General features: G+C 37.7%; 2 protein-coding genes across 2 annotated transcripts; both read left to right on the forward strand.

The window, feature by feature from the left end:
• The first annotated feature begins 1532 nt into the window (after window positions 1-1532).
• Window positions 1533-2123, forward strand: LOC127870164 (serine/threonine-protein kinase pim-3-like). The gene has a single exon (XM_052412821.1). It carries the CDS (start codon window positions 1533-1535, stop codon window positions 2121-2123), a length of 591 nt encoding a protein of 196 aa, XP_052268781.1.
• A 351-nt stretch (window positions 2124-2474) lies between these two features.
• LOC127870165 (serine/threonine-protein kinase pim-2-like) lies at window positions 2475-3284 on the forward strand. The gene has a single exon (XM_052412822.1). It carries the CDS (start codon window positions 2475-2477, stop codon window positions 3282-3284), a length of 810 nt encoding a protein of 269 aa, XP_052268782.1.
• The last annotated feature ends 17814 nt before the right edge of the window (window positions 3285-21098 follow it).

Here is a 21098-nt window from a genome sequence, read left to right on the forward strand (position 1 = left end):
CGGTGTTTGTAACCGATGAAGCAAATTTTTTCAACCCATTGTTCAAACCAAACTATTTTCGAATAGCCAAAAAACACGAACACTTGAAATCGTACAAGGAAAATGTATATCGACAAAATCAGCACAATGCTATTGACATACCAGAATTTATCTTAAGTAATCAAGACATCCCCGCCTTTACAGATTTAGAAGGTCATATCAATGTCAAATTTAAAAGTGAAAAATACCAAAGCATGTGGTGTAATACGAAAGAAAAATCAAAACTATTTGAAGAGGATTTCATTGTCTACAAAACATCAAGAACTTTGCTAAAAGGTTTCAGATATTTACTCACAGAATATCACAAGCTGTATATTTGCAACTTTTCTGGAACGATACAGCAGTTTGTAGAAACGACGGATTTACTGCAATCGTACATGGCGAGTGATCGAAGCAATTGCATTTCGTTTTTTGTTGACTGTGCAAAGTACATTATTGAAGATGTATTTTCAGATATCGCTGAACACGTTGCAAAGGGCATGAACGATCTTGTTACACAATGCTCTTCTGACCAGCCTACCATTCAGCATATATTATCACTTAAAACGTTATTACAACACGCCGACAGCAAAAGCATGTCTAAGGTATACTCGTACGCTAGTGAAAAACCAGGATCGTGCATTGTATTGCCGAAAGACATTTTTTCATTTGTGTTGATTGATGCAGACGTAAAAAAGAAGCTATGCGAACTCGATCGAGTATGCATATTTCTCCAACTTCATGAGTGCATACTGTTCAAACTGTATCATAAAGTAAAAGCAATTAGCACTAGCGAAATTTCATCGCAGCGGGAAAGTAAAAACCAAACGTATCGCCCCAATAAAAAACGTAAACTTTCGGTGTGTGACAGAGAAGATGAGGATCAAATGTATGAGATTGAGGACGATCACTGCTCAAATATGTCAGACTTAATGAACCAGTTAGTTCACAAATCATTCTTCAAAATCATCCCCTTGGTATTGCATATCTGTGCAACTATTGACTCGACACAAGGTTTAACAATACATAGTCCCATTTTAGCTTTACTCAAACGAGATGATAGAGCTGAGGACATGATTGTTGCACTCTCAAGAACAAGCAACCCCGACTCGCTTCTGGTAGCAAACAAAATATTCGATCAGCATTATGAACATATAGCGTACGAAACAAGAAGTCTAATCAAAATGATCAACCAGTCTCAAAAGAAGGATGGTTGGCTCTAAAGCAAAAAAGTATATAAATGGGTTAACGAAAACAAAATCGTCATTGTTCAACTTGACTTTGATGCAAACGGACGAAAAATGGATGATATCGCAAACATTATAGAACGGTACCATATTGGGGATTTAATTGAAACTGGCGCGACTGCTCGTGTGTTTGAAGCGATTCGCTGTACTGACAAAAAGGTTTTCGCCATGAAAGTCGTCAAAAACGTTAAGGGGCTTACTTCGTTTCCAGAAGAAATAGTATTCAACCAAACGTTGAAAGCATCTGGAATCAAAGGTGTCATTAACATGCACGAGTACGCTCTCGACTACGAAAGAGACGGATACGTGATGATCATGGACTACATGCCAATAGACTTACACACGTATGTGTCAAGCCGTCAAACACCGATGACCGAAGACGAATGCTGTAACATCATCAGTCAAATAGTCAACATTCTACTTCACATGCAAAATGTTGTTTGCGTGCAACATATGGACCTTAAAATGGAGAACGTGTTGATAGATCCTGAAACGAAAGAGGTTAAACTCTGTGATTTCGGACATTTAGCGCAAATAGCACATTTGTGGACGGATTCAACATCGATAGGGACGAAATGTTACTGGGCACCAGAAACTATTAAGGAAGGAAGATTCTACCCAAAGAGAACCATAGTATGGCAAGTTGGCATTCTCGCTTATGACCTCTTACAAGAAATTCCATGGGATGTGTACAAAGACGGAAACCTGCAAGACTTGACTTTTGAACGTTATAAGTCTGGCAAGGCCGTGGAATTTATTCAAGTTTGCCTAGAACCAGACGTGCGCATTCGTGTGGAACTCGATCAGTTAGTGTATATGAGGTGGATAGAAGAAATGAACAACAACGAAATGATTTGACTGTAAACTTTTATGTATTGAATAAAAACGTGTCAAACAAACAATGCTCGTATTTGTCTTTTTACATCATTTGTTTTAGTACAAGTATCGAAACAGTTTCAAAGTAACAACATTGAGTCTTTTCAACGCTAATATGCTTGATGGAAAGTTGCGTATACTGTTAAACAAATGGTCATTCAATATATCATACACTGATTCCATCATGATGACGAAAGTTTAGATGTGTGAAGACAACATAGGTTAATGTTTGGTATGTACGTTCTCGTTATTTCGAAAACGTATAAAAGGGCGTTCACCAACGCAAAGCTCATCATTGCTCATCTTGACATTGATGCATACAGTCGCAAAAAAATGGACACGGTCGCTTCTTTACTCGAGAGGTACTACATTGAAAATCTAATCGAGACTGGCTCAACTGCTCGAGTGATGAAGGCAGTGCGGAGTTTGGACGGCAAGGTATTTGCCATGAAAGTTGCGAAAACGGTGAACACGATAACTTCAATTCCAGAAGAAATCTTGATCAACCAAGAGCTGATGGCAGCTGATATCAAAGGCGTTACACAAATGCACGAGTATGCTATAGACTTTGAGATGAACCGATACGTGATAATCATGGAGTACATGCCAATGGACTTGCACACGTATGTTTCAAGACGTGCCACGCCGATCACAGAAGAAGAGTGTTGTCATATCATTTGCCAAGTGGTGAAAATACTTCTCGACATGCAAAACATGGTAGGCATGCAACATATGGACTTGAAAATGGAAAACGTTCTGATAGATCCATTGACGAAAGAAGTGAAATTGTGCGATTTTGGACATATTGCAAAAGTCGAACATTTGTGGACCGATTCAAAATCGAAAGGAACGCATATCTACTGGGCTCCGGAGACAGTGAAAGAGAGACGGTTCTACCCTACAAGAAGCATCGTGTGGCAAGTTGGACTTCTCGCCTACGATATCATACAAGAAGTGCCTTGGGAGATGTACAAAGACGGAAACCTGAGTGACTTAACATTCGAACGTTTCACGTGTGGTAAAGCCATTTCGTTTATTTACATTTGTTTGGAACCAGACGTGCGCATTCGAGTAGATCTGTACCGTTTACTGCAGACCAGTTGGCTGGATGAGAAGAACAACAACGAAATGATTTGTTCATAACTGTGTATTTTCCAATAAATCATGTCATGCAATCAAATTTCGTATTTGTCTTTTAACAACATTAAATCTAGTACAATAGTCGAAACAAAAACACAAACAACCAACGCAAATGTTTTTCAGAACAAAATTCTTATCAATAGGATTTCCATCAGCGATATAATCTGATATGATATCGAAACAAGTAACACTATTCTGGTGGTGACATTTACAAGATAACTGTGGTTTTTCACCACATTTCACTTCACTGCTTACAATACTAAAACAGGTTCGACTGTTGCGACACATAGTAGTGTATAGTGCAGTTTTTTTACCAGATATTTGCTTCCGAAGCGCCAAATACTGGTATCGAATACAATTAGTTGAATCTATGAAACATTTGTATACATCAACCAAATCAAATTCTCGACATCCATCGCAACATGAGAAGTAGTTTGCTCGACTATTCGCATCGTTAACAATAGACGTTTTGTTGTATGCTTTATGATGATAGTTGATGGGCTGACAACAGGTTTTGCAAAAAATGAACAAGCCATTTTGGTACAAACGATCAAGATTTCCTTCTTTTCTAGTACACTTGGTGTGACAAAAACACGATGGTATATGAAGTGATATGATTTTGTTGTTCACAAAATCAACTTGCTGTCTGATGATGTTTTGTAAATAGTGGCCAAACGATAAGTTTCTTGTTACAATAGGTGACGTGAGTAATATTTGAATTGAACTGAAACATTTGCGCTTAGAACTAGGATTTGTAGTAAGCTCTCGTTTGAAGTGATACGCGAAGTCTAACACTGGTTTGGGGTAATATAGTTCAGACGTCAAAAAGTTTGCAACCGAGTCATGCAAAACAAGATTGCTAGTGTTATAAATATACGTACAGTTACACATTGACTTGAGGACTTGAAATACTTTGTGGTTAGGAATCCACTCTAATCCTTTCACTTGAGTTACCATTTTCCTGAGCGATGGGTGCACTTTTGAGATTTCCAACTGTAGTAAAAGGTCTCGCAAATGAATAGTTGTATGGTTATTCACACATATGATGTTGGACCTTTGTTTCGAAAATGTTACATACAGCTCATGAAATGGTTGTTTCTTTTGACATATTTTGCGAATTCCTCGCAGAATCTGTATGATTCGTTTGTTCATTTCATAGTCAGGTTTCTTGAAATAAAGAACACACAATTGAACAATCAAGTAAAACATGTGTATTTTTTCATCTGTGCTTTGTTGACTATACACATTTATCAGCAACAGGTCAACTTCCAGGTTATGTGGAAACATATTTTTGATAACGAAGTGAGCGAATCTATAACAATGAAACGTGGTGAGAGTTTGCTTCAGTTTTTTCAAAGTAACAACATTGAGTCTTTTCAACGCTAATATGCTTGATGGAAAGTTGCGTATACCGTTATACAAATGGTCATTTAATACATCATACACTGATTCCATCATGAGCAAGAATGACTAGATGTGTGAAGACAACATAGGTTTATGTTAGGTATGTACGTGCTCATTATTTCGAAAAAGTATAAAAGGGCGATGAAACCTGTGTCTATCATTCATTCTTACTCTTACAACCAAACATGTCACATCAACTTAGGTTCAAAGAACAACGTATTGCTGAGACATACATGATCTACAAGCAGTACGGTGGTGATATTGGTTTATACGGTATCGTAAAGAAGTACAAGAAGCAGAGAAACGAAAACGACAGAAACCTTTTGTCGCCAGGAATTGTTTTGGCAAAGATGGAAGAGCATAGCAGAAGATTTCCTTCATGGTATCATGTCGAAGATGCCACTGATGCTTTCCTGACTGAGTCGTTGATCAGATCGCCTTCTATCAACGCGTTTCTGAACGCAAAACGGGTCTTCGACATACCAATACTCACCAAAAGCAACACAGATATGTGCTCTATTCTAGAAGCTATTCTAAAGAGCGACATCGATATTGACAATGTTTCAGTATGCTGTTCGTTTGGACATTCAACCGTCGACACACCTCATAAGATGGTCGTGATGAAACACAGAGACAGCGGTACACCGTTCATGGAAGCACTCAAACATCAAGAGAGACAAAAAAGTCCAGTGTATATTGGAAACGTAGTAGGTGGAAAGTTTGACGATCCTAGCCAAGCGATCATTGTCACTAAAGAAGAAATGAGGCATACACGATACTTGCACGGCGCTTACTCCGAGTGTCAGTTCAGCGATTACATCCCGAAACACGAAATACCAATGAGGGTTTGCTACGGAGTGGTTCCAAATACCTGTTTCAATCATAACCATGTGGAAGGACGACTTCAAGATTGTACTTTTCCCGGCACTGCATACGGAACAGTGGACTTTGACCAAAGACAACGCCCTAAACGGAATACACAGCATTTTGACCATTTGTCGTTATCATTTGCTCAGATGAATTGTATTGAAAAATGTTCATTGTCACTGCATTGCAAGTTTGTTGTAATCACATGCCGATCAATAAAAACATGTACCAAAATGTTGTTTTATTTTTATTTTACGTATAACTAGGATACACCAAGACAAAACACTCATTCATCATGACAAAAGTCTTTGCGATAGAAGGCAATATTGCTGCCGGAAAAAGCACACTACTCGATCTGTTAGGTCAAACATATCTTGTATTTCCAGAACCGCTGGATGAGTGGCAAAATGTTATGGGCCCTGATGGCCAAGTGTTAAATATTTTTGACATTTATTGCCAAGACATGCCAACGCATTCATTTACATTTCAAATTTTTACACTCAAAAGCGCTATGTGTGTTTTGAGAAAAGCTCTAGCGTCCGGTGAACCATATGTGTTTGTTGAAAGGTCGTTTTTGTCAAACTTGAACGTGTTCGCAACAGCACAAAAATCGATGGGTTATATCGATGAAGTAGAATGGATGGTATATCATGAGTTGTTTAACCCATTTCATTCGGCAGAAAATTGCCCTGGACTAAGCATACGCAAAGTCTCGTAGCAATGGACTTTCGAATTTAGGATGGATCGACCTAATTGTTACAGAGTAATTATAACTGCGAATTGACAAATGGAAACATGCGCAACGATTTTAGCAAAATATTTCTAGCACCATTAACGTCTCTGTGTGTGTTATATTTGCAGTTATCGCAATAAAATGTTTCACTCTTTTCTAGATTTTTGTTTATTGTTCCACACACTCCACACGTCTTCGAAGTGTATGCTTCATTTTGAACATCCAATATGCATTCTGTGTTCGTAGTTCGGTGAGTTAGCCTTTGGCGAAATCTGTAATGTTGCCAATATAGCAGATCCCTTTTGGCTCGCGGTGAAAGCGGTTTTGGTCTGTCTGTCTTTACCAGTTGCGCTACATTGATTTTACCCAGTGCAACATACTCATATTCTTTGACGAGATGTGAGGAAAGCTTTAGGTGAATATCGTCAACAAACGTTTTTAGTTTTAAATGTGTTTTCTTTAGTGATACAATTCGTTCACGTGCTGCTTGTTGTTGCTTTTTGTTTTGCGCTTTAGTCAAATGCATATGGGCATGATCAATTTTATTGTGGAGTTTACTAATCACATACTGCTTGTCTTCTTTAATTCCAACTTGGAAAACACAACAGTCAATAGGGTCATATACTGTAGCAAACGTTCTACCACCAGGATCAATGCCACATACACGTTTCTCTATCGTATTATTTGATGCATTTCTTCGTGTATACTTAGGATCACAAGGAATATTCATGATAAACATGCCATCAGCACGCTTGACAATTTTAACGTCGTGATCAATAGGAGGTATTTTTGTTATCGGTTTAGCCAATTTTAAGAATCGTTCTTTAGGATTTGAACGCTTTTCAAAATTGTCCGGCATCATACAAATGTATCGGTTCTGCATTTGAGTATTATCGATAGAAACATCTTTATCTGACAGACGTCGTATGAACAGTTTTTGAACACAAAAAGATCCCTGTATGATATTCGATACAGACATGGGTCGTTTAAGTTTTGATTTTAGTGACTTAGCCGACTTGTAAGACGTACAAAAGTTTTTGCACGATGTAAGTTTTATAGTTGACATTTTGTTGTTGAAAAACCAGTCATCGTTTTCCATCCTATAATATGGATCAACATCGTTGGCAGTTGTTTTGCAAACAATTTTCTGTAGCTCGAATAGGTGTGGTCGTTGACCTTTTTCGTCTACTAACCACAAGCACCAATTATACGTATAATTTGAAACGCGAAGCATTTCGTTGAGGACTCGTTTTTGATGTTTAGTAGGACGAATTCCAACCGAGAATGATGTAAGAAATTTATCTGATTGTGTCTTTTGCTTTTTGACACTAGCCGACTGTAACAATTGAATCACATCGCAATCAGTTTTCTCGTGATTAACCATATCCTTTCTTCTTATGTGCTCCCACCAATACCACATACTTTTGTGTTTGTGGACGTTTGCAGCATCCCATAATGTAAAATTCTCTCGTTTGCGTTTCATGGCTGTACAATAAAAAGCAGGCAAAAAATGTGTTTGCTTATATACTTATTTTTGATAAACTTATTTCAGGGCGATACGAATGAAACCGTATCCCGACTCAAATGGGTTAAAATCAGAAACAGAGCAGAAGAAAGCGAAATATCGCTAAGATATTTGAAGGAACTTAATAACAATCACGAAAAATGGTTTTCGGGTATGGATCCAAGAAAAGTATTGGTGATAAATAACGATATTGAGAAGTACAATTCATCTGACTATGAAAATGACATTGCTAGAATAAAGTCTTTTGTCAGCGAAATGACTGCCGGGGACTAATTTGCTTAAAAGTGCGAGTTATTGGACACCACAGCCACTTTTTTCTTGTGTGCATTTTTGGTGCGGGATGCGGCGCTATATTATATGCCCGGAAAATGTTCTGACGGTTTAATAAGGGGGGTGGGGTTTTAAAAAAGACCCCCCCGCTAATTTTGCCGGGCTAATTTTGTTTTCAATATACAATGTCAAACACTAATTGTACTACGAGAGTTGTATCGCATAAGTCATTACAAAAAAATGGTATAAATAGGAGATGAATACGTTAGTAAGTCTAAGAACGTTTGTTTGCAAACATGTCTGTGTACAGTCGTTTTGCGAGGCTTAGAAAATCTGAACCACGAGCCTTCAGTCGCTATCAAACTATGGACCAGAGACTTCAAACCTTTGAAGACAGGCCATCCAAACGCAGCGTGTCAAAGGAAGACCTGGCTAGCCAAGGGTTCATCTACGACCCTTGTGTCATCTCCGACACGAGAGAGAATTTCTCCGACACTATTTTTAATTGCGTTAGATGCGTGTTTTGCAATGCGCACATTTCCATTTGGAACATGGACAAAGTAGATGTGAGAGTTAGGCATCGACAGCTGTGCCCCGCTTGTCCTTTTGTGTTCGATTGGAACATGAACAAAGAAGAAATAGTGAGACTCAGTCATCGACGGTTTGGTCGTGCTTGTCCTTTTGAATTTGAATTTCTTGACTATGAGTTATGCGATAGGTACTTGGAAATCGAGTTTGAAAAGCAATATGAAAGAGATAATTATGGAATTGTGGAAACAGAAAGCGATCAAGATGTTCATTCTAGCGATGATAACCAAAAATATTCAAATAAATCGGTAGAAAGTCTTCAAACAAAAGATGACCAAAAGTATGACGAATACGATAATTATAGTGATTTGGATGAGCTGCTAATGGCGAAAATTGACAAGACTTGTACTCGTACCCGCTACAAATCTTATCAAAAACAAACTGAAAAGCAGCGTAAAAAGGCTGAAAACAGGCTGAAAAAGAAACGAAGAACAAAAATACGCAATGCAAAACGAGATCAAAAGCAAACATATTACCAGGACAGAATCGACGATGATAATTACATACCTCAAAAAGGTTCCAATGATCAAGATGTAAAGAAACATGATAGAAAAATGTGTTGGGTTTGCAGAACTAATGATGCTGGCGATATACTGGAAGAACAGGTTTTCGAATCTTACGAACAGTTTTATCAAAAGCAAAAATATTACCGGGGCGAAATCGACGATGATAATCACATATTTCAAAAGGGTTCCAATGATCAAGATGCAGAGATACATGATAGAAAAATGTGTTGGGTTTGCAGAAGCCGTGATATCGATGATATGATAGAAGATCAGTTTTTGCAATCTTACGAACGTTTTTTGGAGGAAAAATATAAAGAAGAATTCGACAATTGTTTTGCGGACGAAATCGATGGCGTCGATGATGAAGAACAAAATAAAATTGAACATCTACCTTATGTTCAATCGCCATATGACTATTTGATTGACAAAAAGCTGGATGAAGAGGCCCACCATATTTATTTTTCTGATTACGAGGCATTCGCGCAATACATCGAAACGCGGGACGAAGAGGCCGACCATATTTATTTTTCTGACGATGATGCATCCGATGCGGCATTCGAGTGATACATGATATTAACACATAGATGTGTGACTCAATAATTAACATTTTATGCATGTTTGTTTTGTTGTGTTCGATTGTATATGTTAATAAAAAACCTTGAAACAATTGTGCGTGTTGTTTGTTATTTGAGTATGTTCTGAACAAATCACGAAAACACAAGCTATGATACAATACGTTTTATTGAATATTCTTCATGGACATTTTATTGGAATATCTTGTCATCGCATTCGCGCTAAACATTTCAAAAACGTGCTCTGTTTCAAGAATATCTTTGGCAATATCTTTTGACTTTTCAGCACCTCGAAAATCAATTGCACCACATATCCAGTTTTCGGCATGAATGAAACCATACAATAAATCGAATCTGCACCGGTTCGCTTTCGTAGCAAGAACGTTCAAGGTTTCTTTTGTCACATCTTTGATCAGAAACGACCAAATTGAAAAGGTTTTTCTTGAAGTACAAGAGTCCATCAGCGCATGTTGAATCTTGATTTTGCTTATGTTTGTTTTGCTGCAAACGAATTCAACAATTTCATCAAATAGACACATTATCAACTTCGTTGGTTGTAGAGAAGCTTTGAGTCTTGCGTACGTTTCGAATTGATGTGCAAAATGTTCTCTTGTATTTATTTCTACATGCTGGAAATCTGTCCACAGACACATAGGAATGCTATTTGTGGTGTAATCCATGTGAATGACTGGAAGACAAATAACTTCAATTTGTTTGTAGAAAATACTTATATAGGAACTTTCCAAAATGACAATGCATCAAAAACTCGTCATGTATATGTTTGTGCATATAGTTGCCCTGTTTTTTCCCTTAGTTTTACATACAAATGCGTTAGGACGTCCTAAACCAAATTTTTATGAACCGTCTTGTTTCAAGCATGTACAGAATACACCGATTGACGTTACGAATGGTTTATTTTATGTGTTGATAAACGTAACCTATGAGTATTTGTCATTATACGACGATGTCAAAGAAAATTTACAATTTTTCAACAAATGGATGCAAAACCCAGAGTTTAGTTTAGAAGGTCATGAGCAACAATGCAAATCCATAGGTCTATCTAGATGTCCGAACAAGAAAAAAGCGTTTTCAAAACCGGTATACAGTGTAGTTGATGGTTTTGTAGCGGGATCAATGTTTATCACTTACGACTTACCAAGTCTTTTAGTTAGATTGCAAATTGAGCCGAAAACGTACTCTATCAGTGAGTTTGTAGAATCTGTGTTTACTGAGATTTACACACACGCTTGGATACCTTTGTTTCCGTACAATTTTTCATTGACCTATGATGGAAGTGAAATTTGTGCAAATGGGATGCACGGTCATGCCTTCATCAGATTCAATACTGAACTGTGTACAACGTTCGGAACATGGTGCGATGTGAATTTAGAAGGTGCTAGTCCCGAGAAACAGGATCATGCGTTAACACGAATCAAAAATGCGTTATTGAAGAGAAAAATGAATGATTTGTCAGTCGCCAAGTATATCAAAGAATATGATCTAGGTTTGGAAATAATCCCTTCTAAGTCCAAAGAATTGCGAGACACAATTACACAAATAGAGCAAGAAATGAGTGAGATCCGCTTAAAAATCGATGATAAGTTCGACTTTGACTATGATCAATCTGACGAGGATTACTCTGACGAGGATAACTTTGATGAGGATTACTCTGACGATAATTTGGATGAAAAGCAAAGCGCTGAAAATGTTCCAATTATCGATTTTTCTGACTTTTTTTTCAAAAACACTAAAGTTCTGTCAGTAACAAACAAACCTATCGTTGAACCTATCGTAAGCCAAAAAGTTCACGATATTCAAAATGCCAATACTTTCGTTAGCCAAAAATTTTACGATATTCAAACTTCTACCAACAAGCCAAAAAACAAGATAAGTCCAACAGTTAAAAAAAATACTGTTGTTAACCAAACTTCTCACAAAATTCAAAATGCTCTTACCAAGCCAAAACTCACCGTTAGTCTGCCAGTTAAAAACGATAACATCGTTAACCAACAATTTCAAAATATGCAAGATGCTATCAACAAGCATAAAATGGGAATTAAGCACAACAAGCAGACCGTTGCAGAAGTATCTACGTATGGATTGCAAAATTGTTACTGCATAGCATGTAATCGTTCTACTACAATTGGCAAAGTACATAACAATCGTTGCTATTTCATCGACTTGGATTCATCATTCAAGATTTCCTCTAATACGCATTTTTCTCCGTTTCGTGAATACACACTCTTGATTATCAACGAACGTAATCATGCTTTACGTGCGATGCTAAGTCAAATAGTGAAACAAGTGAGTAACGAAGTTATTCTCGCGAAAAAGGCTTCATCATATCGACTTACTGTCTTCAGCACCAAAGATGGCACAACTGTTGATAAGATTTGTATGTCGTTATTCAGAAATACGTATCAAATTGAGAATTGTACCGAGAGCACGAATGCTGTGCTTATAGCGAGAAATGGTCATTTCATTCGCGTACCACAAATACAATTGGCTAATTTCACGTACTGCGATATTGGTGCTGTGAAAGCGGAAAATGGCAAATGTTTTCGGATTGATGCAAATTGTTCGCACTCAAGTATTGCGAGTGTTTACGATTTGGATGATAAGTTAGTTTCATATTTGGTTAGCATTACTCAGAACACTGCACACAATATGAGTGAGGCAAAGTTTCAAATAAAAAATATAGATGACAGTTCTGTCACAAGCGAACACTTCATTGTGTACAACAAAAGGACGAACAGTGGACAAGAATGCACGTATGTCGATATGCGATCAAAGACCATTTCAATCGAAAAATGCAAACACAGTCCCACGATTTGCGAGGTTTTGTTGGGTAAAAGTACATTGAATGACGAACCGGGACTAAGAAAATTAACGTTTTGGGAAACTGTCGCTGTTTGTGTTGGTGGATTCATTGTGCTTGTGATAGCTGCTATTTGCTTCATAATTGTACTACACAGCATAGCTCGGCATAACGATACTGTTGTAAACAGTTAACATATATCAAAGCGTTTGTATCCGCTATTGTCATAACTCACAATGACTTCGTATGACAACATGTATACCATTGAAAGCGAGAGCATTGGTAACACTCAAGAATTTTCCATCCACGTTTTTAAATGCATCAGCGTTTTGATCAATGAACAAGAACTGCTCGAAAGCATTTTTGAAACCATACTAGACTATATTGGAGACGAACACGTGTTCATATTCGACTTGACAATCGAGTTTTGTTTCACAACAATTAGTAAAACTCTACATATCAGTCAGCTAAATTCGCAAAACTGTTCGTGTTTTGACATTACTTGTGCTATGCAGGAACAAGGAATCAATTTCACGGTACCAGCTGATCTTCATGTTTTTGTAACAAAAAACGCATAAACACATTTTCAGTCATAATTTCACTATTTTGAGTTGTTGATGGACTACAAAGTTAAACCATGTAACGGTGAGCGCTGCACTCTATGTTCTCAAATAAAGAGTGGAAATAGTTTTCAGTTCAATTGTGGTTTTGTATACATTGTTGAAGATGGAGAGAACTTGACTTGTAAATCAAAAGATGTTATATATGTTCTGAAGTGCAACACCTGCGGCGGTGAGTATATTGGCGAGACCGTTAATTTGAGAAAACGCATTCACACACACAACTCTCATATTCGAACAGAACAGCATTATTGTCGAGCTACTGATCATTTGATAGAATGTGGGAAACACTTGTGCGATGTAAAAGAACGTTACACTGTATTCGTTTTGGAGACAGAGCGAGACAAGCATGTGCGTAAAGCAAAAGAGGCGTACTACATTCGTTTATTCCAGCCAATGATGAACAAGTAAGGCGTGCATTATTTTTCAAGCGTATATATATAGCTGCAGTTAACAAAATAAGCACACTCGCAATCACTTTCTACGATGGCACAAGCAATGTTGACCTCGAGCTATGCTATAAAAACGAACAACCGAGAACGAATACAGCAGTTTGCGAACACTGTACTCAATCACGGCGTGAAAAGGAATTTGGTTTCTGAAGTCGAGTCAGGTGTCTTCTTGTCGCCTAACGATTATTTGAAGATAAAAGAACTTTCAGAGAAACTAAAACAGATTGATGCCAAACTAGCGCAGTACAAAAGCCTCAAAGTAAGAACGCAGAATCTGATAAAGGGCATCAAGAAAACAAAAAACCTGCAGGACGATGTTGTGAAGACTGTGAGCTCTAACGTTTTCGATCGAATTCCAATTGATGTGATTAACAAAATACTCGGTTCTGGGGAAGACGAAAACATGTTTGCGCTAATAGAGCGAATAAAATCTTCCAATGTTGAGGAAAAACGCAAATATGCCGATATCGACATCTCCGATACAGAAATCTCAGATACGCTAAACGATGATGAAAAGGAAATTATGAACGGTCTGGCTGTTAAAAGAATGCGCAAATCTGGTGAAACGAAAGCTGCAAAGAAACCGAAAAAGGAAAAGACTATACTCAGTGATCTAGAATTGAGCGATGATGACGAATGACTACGTTGTTGCAATATTGTATGATTATGTTGACTTGTGTGTGTTACATTTTTTGTATATGTTGTAAATAAATTGTATCAATGAACTGTAAACATTTGTTGCCTTATCAATGGATATTGACGAGGTTTTGATTGTTGACGAAGACGAACAGTTAGCACAAAACACCTACTTGCTTTCACCCATGTACTCTAGACATCACCACGAATGCTCGCTATGCATTTTTCAATACATAACAGAATATGAAGAACCAATACGAATATTCGAAAGCAAGCTAGTAGAAATGAACTCAAAACTCGGGTGTGGAATTCAAACGTGTGTCACAATGGTTCTCAATGAGTTCAAAGACGATGAACGCATGTCGTTGTTCAAAAAATTGACAACTAGCGAAATTACAAGCCATTTTGATTCAGTATTTGGCGATCCTATTTGTGGATACAACCGACTTAAAGCTTACAATTTTTTCTCTCTGTTTGACGAAAGTACGGTTAACAATTCCACATACATAAAGTTTATTTACGATACATACAAACATTCGAGAAACACGTCACTATGTCCTTATTCGCTTCTAGGCGTTTATGTTTTTCTTGTCATGATCAACACTATAGGAGGTGATGCCCAGCTTAAGAAAAAACACGACTTTTTGTGGATGTTTAACTGTCTATGCAATCACAAATTACGGTTTGGAAAATTGAGATAAAAATCTATTTAAGGATAGTTTTTTCTATAGAAACGCTAAACCCGCACACAACCAACAACCATGTCAACCATAAACATTAAAGATATTAATCGTGTCACTGACACCGAAGCCACTAATCGCTTGTTCACTAAACTGAAGTACGATATTGGTATTGAAATCTCTTCAAAGCTCATTCAGTCGCTTAAACAAAGCAAAGACAGGGTTGTATTTTATGTGGGCAAAGAACAAAGATCATACCCAGCAGCAATTGTGAAAATGTTCACTAACGTTAAGACAAATCATGTCAAGATTCAGCCGAAGTACAGTGTTCAAGAATTGATGAACGTGTTTGAAATTCTCATGAACCTGTCTGAGTACCAATGTAACGGTCTCACGCTAGATTACTCGGATTGGCAGTCAATCTCTAGTCTGGTAAACATGATCGAACTCGCTGAGCACCTAGGCATGACAGAAGTGGTGATGTTTCTTAAACGCATTCCACAACTTCTTACATTTCACAACAAAACCGCGTATGATAACGAATTGTTAAGACGAGAAAACGAGTCTAAGGAAAACCAAAAACCAATGTCTGTCAACGAACCTAGCGAAAACGATGAAAAGCGGTCGAGAACTAGAAAGAGAAGCTTTACAAAAGTGTTCAGTCGTAGTTTGAGCCGAAAGCGCAGAGAAGAAAATGTTATGAACTAAATGTCGTATTTTGTTTGTTGTATGTTGAAAATAAAGAGCAAAAACAGTAAACACGCGTGTTTGTTTTCTTCACGCAGCAAGATAAAACCCAAAACGTCAATATACTTGCATCTTCTCTACCAAACTAACAACCAAAACATAAAATGCATTTCAACATTTTATTTGACGATACTATTCAAACAAATACACACACAAGCATGCACTAAAAGTCATAACACTAATCAGTCCAATGAATCCGCTTCCAATCAAATATTTCAGATCTACAAACAGCGCATTTGTTCCCGTATATATGCATGTGCCAGCAACAGTGTACGCAGAAAAGGTGCATGCATGGTGTTACGGCAAAGGTTTTCTCTTCATTGCAGCAAATTATACAAGTACGCGAGTCTTTCACTGCTTGTTCTTTTTCCAGGTGAAGTTGAGCCATACGTTTTTTGCAGTCTTTGCAATCACAGCAACTATTTGCTTGAAAGCGTTCACGAAGTTCTTTCATAACCTGTATGCATTCTTTTCGTATTTTTCTAACAGAAAACCACCATCGTAAGTCTTGAATACAGATCATCGCAAGCATTGTAACACCGATCATGGCTTCTTGTTGTTGTCAAGTTTAGTCTTTTTGCGATCCCAAAAATCGGGGTTTCGTTCTTCGATGATGAATCGAATAAGCAAAATGCCAAGAAATATAGTCGCAAACATCAACAAATGAAATGAAGCTTACTTTTTGTGCAGAGCTTTTATATGCAAATTTTGTAACGATCTATATCACAAACCATTTCACTTTGGCTTTTAACGTTGCCACATTGGTCACATTTCAGAACATGGAAAACTATCAAAGCATATGCTTCAATGCTCGTTCGAAAACACCAGAGCAGAAACGTATTCAGAAAAGAAAATGGAAAATCCAATCTCAATTTGCTGCAAACAAGTTGTGGGAGATTATATCAAAGCATATGTGCATTAAATCCACAGAGGAGCCTAGGGTAAAATTGTTTCGCATGTCAAAATCTGAAACATTTGAACCATATGCATTGTTTTCTCCGGACTATGAACCTACACCCGAATTCGATTATCAGGTCAAAATCACATGCTTTGGACTAACAGTTCATTTGACTGTGTATGTAAGATTGGGTGAAGATGACGACGAGGACGACTTGATGCTTGTTATGGACAGACCAGACGATACAAAACTATATTTCAACATTTTTGACCGCGATGGTGTGGTTGAGAAGAAACACGGTTTGCTTAAAACCAATGGTTCTGATATGTGCAAAGAAATCATCGATATGATTGGTCTCAAAGACATTATCGATGAGTATGAATTATTCGAAAATTTGGCTTCGAACATATCGACATCTATAGAAAGTGAAGTTGAATGTGAATGCGATACTGAATAAAACAACTTAACACAAATTTGTCTGTTTTCTACTTTTTATTCAACAAACTCGCTTACAATACTGTACAAACGATGTCCATTTACCAGGTTGATTTGCAACCCAGTCAGTAAGTCTATATTTACGGAACACGTTCTGTAGTTTATTCAGGTGGTAGAAGCCTTCAGCGTTGTAATTCGATATTTCACGTACGACGGCCGCAAACAAAACAAATGCTGTCACAAACACATCCCAGCTCAAACCATTGTTCAGCTTTTGTTCAAGCAACTCGGCGAAATAGTCTTCATCAAAACAAGCTATGGTCAGTTCATCTTTTGTAAGAACATGCATCGTAACAGTGCTATTTACAAGCAAAATCACACATTCGACGATGTCACAAAGAGTGTCATTTGAGTCCTCAAACTGCTTGCATTCCAAGTAATTTGCTACCATCGCAGCCACAAACTCACAGCTGAACATTTTTTTACGTTATGACAACTACTGACTTTGCGTGAATGGTTTTATACTCGAGTTAGGCGCTTGTTATTTGAACTGTTGTAGTAGTTTGTAAACGTCTAGATTGAAATCCTTGCAACACATACGCAATAACTATAACTATAACCAAAGAAACAACCACAAATGTTAGTGCAATAAATAAGACCCAAAAGCTGTTTATTTTGGAATCATCGTCACTCGGTGAATCCAGTCCCATACCAGGAATTCTAATCTGACACAGAGTTCGTTTTGTTGTACAATCTTCATACGAAATAGATTTTTCATTCACGTCGATATACAAGCACGTATTGTTCTCATCATATGACACTCGCGAATAGACTATCGCGTAATCGTTTAATTCGAGCGTTTCGTTCAGACTGTCAATTTTGAACATCAAATTTTGAGATATTGCATTCACCTTCGGGTCGTGCGTTCTGTTAATCAGATAGTCAAAAGCGTTTTGCAACTCTTCTTCTGTTTGCAGCACTGCTGGTAAGCACTGGCCATCTTCATTCACCACGAAACAAGTTTTAGGTGATGTGATCGACGCTGCTGCGTTTTCGTCAAATGAACATGTCTTGTACGCACGCGGATTGAAAGGTGACACAGTCACAAACTCTCCTCGATCCGCTTTTAGCAGCGCTACGTTAGCCGTTTCGCATGAAATGCCCAAATATTTTCGTTTGAACAAATGAACGCATTGAGCAGGCCTATCTTTGTTGTTGAACAGCGCTATCTTGATAGAACCTTGGATGTTGTTTAAAATAAATTCGTTGCTTACTTGAGTGAAAACCGTTTTTAGATGAATGTTTTTATGTCCAAAAATGACCACATCGTATGCATTATAGTCGGTGCTGTTTACAGTTTTACGTACATTGACGTTCGTTGAAAACTGGTTTCCAACTTTGAACTGTTGCTCAATACTGATAAAGTAGCAAGATCCATCATATATTTTACCAATACTTTTAGTCGGATCACACACATTGCAATAACAGTTTTGTAAACCGTAAGAAGAAACGCTTTGAACTGTTGTGTCTGCGCGGACAACAATGAAAAAACACAAAATGATAAACGCCCGCATGCTTGGCTCAGAACATCAAGAATGACAAGATCCGTTTGTTTAAGTGTGTTTTATATTTATTTTAGTTCTTATGATCTTTTTATTACGTACGACATAAATCCTATTATTCCAAAAACGATTGCAAACACGACTAGAATGCAAAACACAACTTCGCTTATAACAACGACAGATCCTTTTTCGCCATGTTCGTTAGCCTTTGTGGTTGTTGAGCCATTGGTGGTGATATTACCACTCGTTATGTTATCGATTTCACTGTAGTTCTGTTGTGTGCTAGTTTTGTTTGCAACTCTCGATGTGGTTGTTGAAGAAACACTTTGAACTGTTGTGTCTGCGCGGACAACAATGAAAAAACACAAAATGATAAACGACCGCATGGTTGGCTTAGAACATCAAGAATGACAAGATCCGTTTGTATAAGTGTGTTTTATATTTATTTTAGTTCCTGTGTTTTTTTTATAACGTTATACACAAATCCTATAAGTCCAAGAACGATTGCAAACACGGCTAGAATGCAAAACACAACTTCGATTATAACAAGGACAGATCCTGTTTCGCTATTTTCGTTAGCCTTTGTGGTTGTTGAGCCATTATTTGTGATATTACCACTCGTTATGTTATGGATTTTACTGTAGTTTTGTTGTGTGCTAGTTTCGTTTGCAACTATCGATGTGCCAAGATCGCTATTTTCTTCAACCTTTGTGGTTGTTGAACCATCGCTAAGGGCATTGACAACTGATGTGTTATGTTTTTTACTTAATGTTTTAGTGGTATTTTCGTGTGCAACTCTCAGTGTTGCTTGCGTGCTTTTTTTGTTAACCTTTGTGGTTGTCGAACCATTGTTGGGGATATAAGCAAGCGTTGTGTTTTCCATTTCGCTGTTTGTGTGTGTGTCAATTTCGTTTGAAACTGTCGATGTAACAAAATCATTATCGCTACTGCGTTTTTCGATGTCTGCAACATGATTAGATGTATTGTCTGGTACCAAGAATCGCCATAGAGAATCAGTAGCTAGCATCCTACCTATATTCGGGGTCAAAATCAAAAAGAGTTTGCCTTTGATTTGGAAACAAAACCTGTCCCTGTGATTTTCAATGGTCAAATAATTGTCTTTCACGCCCAAATTTTGATTTATGACTTTTCGTATGGCCTCGAGAATATCATATTGCGTTGTGTACATTCTCTCAGGAATATATACAATTTTGCGTAACTTGTCTAGCTCATCATCATAGGAAACGATTGAGAATGCACCATTGTATATACCCAGATCGCGCTCTGGCGATTTCTTGAAGCAGTTATCGTTACAGCTACATAGAGACACAAACAAGACAAATAGTATGAAGCGCAACATTGCTGGTTTTTATTTCATTCATCTAACAAAACACATGTAATAGCTATATAACAAAAAATTTGCACACAACAGACTACAACACAAAATCTGCAGGAATGTACAAAACGAGGCCGTTTGTCAGCAATTCCTTCGACACACAAAATGCAAAAAAGTTCGGTGGGATGTGAATGTTGGGAATGCATGTTCTAACCGCATGAGAGAGCATATCTTCGTGTTCTTCGTTTTGACACTGATTGATGAAATAAACTTTACATGGGTCTTCTTCAGGTAACATTTCGCTAACGGGCATTGGGGCTTCTTGTACCTCTTGTTCTGGGATAAACGTTTCCGCAATTTCTTCTTTCACGATTGACAAATCGACCGGCATACTGATTATCTCATTTTGCTCCGAACATGCCTTCACATCAGAACAAGGCATTTCATTTGTTTTGCAAATTTTGCAAAGCATCTTTTTGGGGAGACTCGACTGATCCTTTGGATCTTCAACAAATTTGCGTTTGCGATTAGGAATAGCATTGACTAATCTACCTTTTCCCCCATCGATCAGCTCCGTTTCAATGTGAAGACTGTTGATGTGCTTGCGGTACAAAGGATGCATCACAAACAAAACCTCTAACGCCTGACACAAATTTGTATTTGGATATCCATATTTTGGTTGCAGTGAGTATACGTTAGCATTCATCTCTCTCATTTCGATGCCAGTTTGCAACGCTTCGTATATTTCACCACAGCTTCTCACAATTTTCAGACCTATTGTGAGCTCTTTCTGTGTACTGACAAGCTGAAAGTTTTTACTCGGTAGCACTCCTTTTTTCACCAATATTTCCACGATATCATTTTCCGAACAATCGAGTAATGTCATGACTGCTCGAAAGTAGGTGTTCAGCTTCAATCGTATCTGTGTCCTTTCCAAAGATAGGCAAGTGGATTTCACCGAATAGACTTTGCTAAACTCCTCGATTCCGTGCAACTCCAACACTGGTATTATGCATATCGGCAGTCTGTAGTTTAACGTGGGATTCGACTGCATGTATCTACCCTTCTTTATGCGATCGGGTAGAGTTGCGAAATGTTCTGGTACTAATGTTTTCAATATTTTGAAGTAGCACATATCAATCTTTTCATCGGCAACAGAAAACATCAA

The sequence above is a fragment of the Dreissena polymorpha genome, chromosome 2, assembly GCF_020536995.1.
Source record: "Dreissena polymorpha isolate Duluth1 chromosome 2, UMN_Dpol_1.0, whole genome shotgun sequence".
NCBI classification, from domain to species: domain Eukaryota; kingdom Metazoa; phylum Mollusca; class Bivalvia; order Myida; family Dreissenidae; genus Dreissena; species Dreissena polymorpha.